At 53.9% G+C, this 5502-nt stretch overlaps 1 protein-coding gene across 1 annotated transcript; it reads right to left on the bottom strand.

Moving 5' to 3' along the window:
• Nucleotides 1-3276: 3276 nt before the first annotated feature.
• On the bottom strand, nt 3277-5200 carry HOXA13 (homeobox A13). The gene is made up of 2 exons (XM_051808353.1): nt 4183-5200; nt 3277-3569 (listed from the first exon to the last, which is right to left on the bottom strand). Exons 1-2 carry the CDS (start codon nt 4853-4855, stop codon nt 3325-3327), a joined length of 918 nt encoding a protein of 305 aa, XP_051664313.1. The 5' UTR covers nt 4856-5200; the 3' UTR covers nt 3277-3324.
• Between the last annotated feature and the right edge of the window lie 302 nt (nt 5201-5502).

Here is a 5502-nt window from a genome sequence, read left to right as displayed (position 1 = left end):
AGATACGGAGGACTGAATCCTACGTATCACCCCCAACTCCGACCTGCAGTACGTGTAATTTGCAGCGTCTCATGCAACAACTATACAGGTTGCTAAATACAACGGAATAAACAAAATTATTCACTCGGAGCAAGAACAAGTGTAATTCACTAGCGGCTTTCATCAAGCAATTTCGCTCCTTCAGGAGAAAGCATCGCAACGAGGCGGTGGACAGGCAGCTGTCCCGCGCCTGCAGCCGAAGCAGACTGCCCGCGGGCATCAGGTATGGCCAGTGGGAGACAGGTCCCACAATCCCAGACCTCCGGGCGGGGTACAGCTGGGAGAAGCGGCTGCTCGCGGCCCCAGTAACTCCAGTGCGGGAGTTTTCTGCCTGCTCCAGGTCTGCTGAAAATCCTAGGCCACAGAGCTACTGCGGAGGTCGTGGAGACTACTGGCTCATCAGTGGCGACAGGGGTCTCACCCAGCTCCCTTCGCCCGTGGGCAGCCCAAGGCCCGGCCACCAGGGACGAGTTATCTATCGCTCCTTCGGCTGGTGTTGCGCCCATGGATCTTTACCCGCGGTCCCTCCCATGGCGTCGCGGGCCGCTGAAAGGCCGGTGCTTGTCACAGAGGGCTGACACCTTGTCACCCCAAAGAACAATCAAACTGCATGGCCTGAAAACCGCCTGCCGCTAATGTAACACACCTCGGCTATTTTCGCAGCGGGATGGAAGAGATCTCGCTCCGAAAGTCCCTGACCGACCTCTGAAGGGATGCAGCCGAAATTCCCACGGTCCGCGGCTGCGGATTTCCCGCGGCCTGAGAAACCACAGCGCTTCGCGGCCCGAGGAAACACAGCAGTTCGCAGCCCTGTGCGGCTGCACACAGGGGAAAGGCTAAAATCCCGAACGGAGGGCAAAGCCCCCGACACGAAAGCCTCCTGGAAAACAAATCCTGCTCCCGCAGGTAGTTTTCATGAGAGTTATTGCACGAATGCGTTACAGTCAGATCTGAGGGTCGGAAATCGCTTTGCGCTGATCCCTGCAGAGGTGGGTCCTTTTGAATTTCAGAAATGTAAGGCTAGAAGTGCACAGCTAGCGCGGTATATGATACCCTCTAAATGTACCGTAAAGGTTCCCCAATAGCTCTAATTAGAGCTACAGACCACCACAGGAGACAGGCGGCGAAAGCAAACTTCTCTTTGTGCCCGACCAAAATCACCCGCCACGGGCCGGCCTGCGGCTCCTTGCACCGCACCGGCACCCCCCGGCCGGGCACCGGCTTAGCACTGAGTTTCGCTCGCAGTTCAGACTCGCCGGTGTCCCGCCACTGCCAGAGAGAGAGAGAGGGAGCGCGGGAAGCATAACCTGCTCCGCGCTCCGCCTCGCAGGTTCCGGCGCCGTCCGCCCCTCTCTGCACACACCGGCGATGCCCGGCGGAGCGCTCGCTCGCCCTCTCGCCCTCTCGCCCTCCCGCCCGCCCGCGGCCACGATGCTGCGCGGGCGCGGCCGGGTGCAGGCGCGGCGCCGCCCACGAGGTGGCGCTGTCGGCCCGCGGATGCCGCCGGCGCCGGGAGCTGTCAAAAGTCAAGGTCACAAATCGGCTTTTTTCCCCTCAAGGTCAAGGTTTCGGGCCTTCCCCGTGCTGTCATCGCCACGCAGGCCCCCCGCCACCTCCCCGTAGAGGCATCGGCAGGCTGGGCAGCGTGCCCTCGTCCCGGGGGCCGGGCGCCGGCCTCCATTTCCCGGCGAGGGCTGCAGCGCTGCGCTTTGTATCACCCTGCTCTTCCTCCCCCTGGCCCCTAGCCTCACTGCAAAACCACTGTTTAACATTACGGAAACATTTATAGTTTAGAAACGCTGGTTATCAGGCATGCTTGCCCCCAGACACACACTGCCAAGAAAAATAAAACAAAAATACACCATTTATGCATAAGCTACATAATGGAAGACAACACTATTACAATTATAAGACAGATACATTATATTTTTCTTATTAAATTCGCATAGGAATGGAAAAATAAAGAGTATTTCTTTCAGATTTTATTACAGTGACTATTTTATTAACAGTATTAATACTACTATACCTCTACACGTCTTGGGTTTTCATTTTTCAGTAGAAATATATATAAAAAAAGGGTGCATAAGTACATTTTCACAGTGCGCTGAATTTTTTTTTATTTACAAAATAGCTTCTTATAGTGAATAAAAACAAAATAATGTGCTGGTTGAAATAACTGATTTGATTAAAAGGTGCTGTAAAAAGAATCCCTAAACGTTCTACTGCGGCCTCATAACAGACAATAAACAAGGAGAAACGACTAATTACTTATAAATCAAATATAGATTATATAAATCAAAATACTTCTGGGAAAAATGTATTTCAGTTCAAAGTTCTTGGGTATTTTTTCCCAGGAATTTCTTTTTCTACTGTAAAGAAATGCCAATGTTCAAATACTAAAATTTCTGGGGACCTAGAATATAAATTCTTGAAGATTATTTGAGATTTAAAACAGGTAGAGTCCTTTAAAATGTATCTATTGTATGGTCTGCAGGAGAAAATAAAATTAAAACAAAAAACAAAACAACAAAAAAACCCCACCAATTCAGATGACAAGAAATCATCAATGGAAAATAAAAATAATAATAATAATAAAAAAATGAAAGACATCTCCAAGCAAATATTTTCCCTTCTATACCCACTAATTTGCGATGTTTTAAATTTACTATCAAGATAGATCCTCCACAGAACTTCCTTCATTACTGATGTCTCTGAAATCCTTATTCAGTACCTTCGAGGTTTATTATTACTTTTTGACATTAAATGCATTGCTTAAAAACATACAGTAATTGTAACTTTTTTCACTATGGTTTACCTGAGCAGTCATTCAAGATACAGTTTGGATTGCAATGGAAGAAAACCAGATCATATGTCCACATCGACCTCCTCACGTTAACCAGCTCTCGTATCGTGGCCACAAAGAGTCTTCTCTCAAACAGTAAGGTCGTAGAAGTATTTACAAGTTTCTCAGAAAATCGTGTCTTAATTGAAAGTGTATCTCTCGGGGCTGGGCATGTGGACTTTACAGTCTGTCAGTGATACTGGCTGGCTGTTTGGGATTTCAGGAGAGCTGTCAATTTTAACCATTTGCTACAGCATTATTAAAAAAAAAAAAAAAAAAAAAAAAAGAAAGAAAAGCTATAATCCAAAGATACAGATCTCTTGTTCTGAAAGAAGAGGTTCATTGTCTTTTTTTCTTTTTAATTATTATTAATAATTATTTTAATCTGAACACGAAAAAAAGTTCTGAAACTCTTGAATTACTGCTTCTCCATTTTTAATCCGTTAACTGGTAGTCTTCAATTTGTTGATCACTTTTTTCTCTTTGACCCTTCTGTTTTGGAACCAGATTGTGACCTGTCTCTCTGATAGATTTGTAGTCGCCGAAATCCTCCTCCGTTTGTCTTTGGTAATGAATTTATTTGTAGCATATTCCCTTTCGAGTTCTTTTAACTGGACCTTTGTGTAAGGCACTCGTTTCTTTCTTCCACGTCTGTACGAGTTCGCATCCGAGGGATGAGAAACGACGTCTGGAACAGAAAAACCATGCGGGCAAGTGTTAGAAAATGGCTCGAACCGCTTAGGACATCAATGGATATAAGGGTTAGAGTTACAGCGCACTCCTCTGCCTGCCCCGCTCCGGTTTAGCTACTAATGCCCGGCTCAGCACTGGGGATTCCTCTTTCGTGGCCGCCGCAGACAGCTTCTAGGCAGGGAAAGGCTCGCTTCTGTCAGACAGACAAATAATAACAAACCCACGTAGCCCGGACGGGGACTCTGGGAAGGATCGAGAGGGGCTGCAGCGATTTACCCAGCCTGCGTGCTTCGTGGTCTATGGAAAATAATACCACAGACCTTCCCGCGGCCCTTTTCAGCTGTTTCCTCTCCCGGGGCCGGCGTCGGGGCCGGCCAGGCGAGGCGGGATGTGCCGTGCGCCGGCGGGGGGCAGGGGGCGGCACCGGTGCCGTTTCAGCGGCGCCGGGGCATGTGCGGACCGGGGCAGGATGGGACAGGGGACCGCGGGAGGAGCGGGGAAGGGTCAGTGTGGAGGGTGATCCCGGAGCCCTGCAGGCGGGATACCCGGGAGGAACGAGCAGGGGAAGAAGGAAAGAAGGGACAGGGGGAGCCATGCAGGTGTATTACCCGGGAGGGTGGATTTCCAGAGGTGAGGCGGCTGGCTCTGTTCCTTGGGACAGTACACTTGACCGTTCCACCCGTTGGTGATGGCCCAAGGCTGGTAGCTGTCCATGGGGAGCAGGGGGTCGTGGCGCGGCTCCCCGGGGCCGCCGATGGCCGGCACCACGGGCATATCCAGATAACCGGGCACCGGCTGATAGGGCCCGGCGGCGTAACCCTGGTAGAAGGCGAACTCCTTGGCCCGCGACGTGAACTCCTCGCCGGAGACCGAGGTGTCCATGTACTTGTCGGCGAAGGTGGAGGCGGGCTGGGCGCAGGACTTGATGGCGTTGTGATGGGTCATGCGACAGGGGTAGTAGCCGCTGCCGAAGTAGCCGTAGGGCAGCGCGGCCCCGGAGGAGCTCTGCACGGCGGCCGAGCAGGGGCTGCACTGCTTGACAGCGGGCTCGGCCATGCCGGCTGCGGGGGCCTCGCTGGAGGTGTAGGCGGCGGCGCTGGGGGCGGCCAGGGGCGCGGGGTGAGCCATCAGGTTGCGGCAGGGGTTGGCCGCCGCCGCCGCCGCGAAGTTGCTGCCGGCGTGAAATCCGTCCATGTTCTTATTGATCTCATCCAGGCTGTTGTCGTAGAGGAACATGACGGGCTCGATCCAGCGGGGGTGGAGGAGCACGGAGGCTGTCATAGCCCGCTCCGCATTGAGACTAGTGGCTCTTTTTTAAAAGCCCCAAAGACTGAAAAAAGAGATACTCAATCTCCGGGACTTGACCAGGGCTGACGCGCCAGCGTAGCGCCAGTCCGGCCCTCATTGGCCCGCCCGCCCCCACGTGATATGCAAAGCAGCTGATAAACATCTGAGGGAATAAAGTGGAGATAATTAAATAACGCAATCAGCGCGCGGGGCCGGGTCCCGGCCCGGGGCGCGGGCACGGGCATGGGCGCGGGCACGGCGCGGTCCCGCCGCCGCCGCGCGGGACGCGGGCGACGCGGGGGGGGGGACCGCCCGTCCCTCCTCCCTCCCTCCCTCCCTCCCTCCTTCCTCCCTCCGGCCCTCCCTCGCCATCGAGGCGTGAGCTTTTTGGCCCCGTTGTTGCCGCGGCGCGCCCCCCGAGGTACAGGGCTCCCCCCGGCAGAATCTCCCCTGCGCTGCTTTCCGTGGGCCCTCCCTGTCCCGAGCGCCGCGGAAACCCCGAAGGCCTCCCCTCGTCTCCGGGGGAAGATGAGCCGCACCCCTTCGACCCCCTTCCTCCACTGGTCTGAGCCGCCGCTGGCGGGGCCTCGGCCGGGTGTCGCGGGGAGCCCACCGCAAGCTGCGGGCGGAGAAGCGTTCTC

This window comes from Manacus candei, unplaced genomic scaffold (genome assembly GCF_025592945.1).
Source record: "Manacus candei isolate 608988 ecotype Guabito, Panama unplaced genomic scaffold, ASM2559294v1 h1tg000072l, whole genome shotgun sequence".
Lineage (NCBI taxonomy): Eukaryota > Metazoa > Chordata > Aves > Passeriformes > Pipridae > Manacus > Manacus candei.
Note: the sequence above shows the minus strand (reverse complement) of the source record. Positions and strands in the feature narration are given on the sequence as shown.

Bases quoted from the DNA above. Each gene is read 5' to 3' on its own strand.
- HOXA13 (XM_051808353.1), bottom strand. From the start codon at position 4,855: ATGACAGCCTCCGTGCTCCTCCACCCCCGCTGGATCGAGCCCGTCATG. The intron at 3,570-4,182 runs GTAATACACCTG...TTTCTGTTCCAG, and splicing joins CTGGAAATCCACCCTCCCGG to ACGTCGTTTCTCATCCCTCG.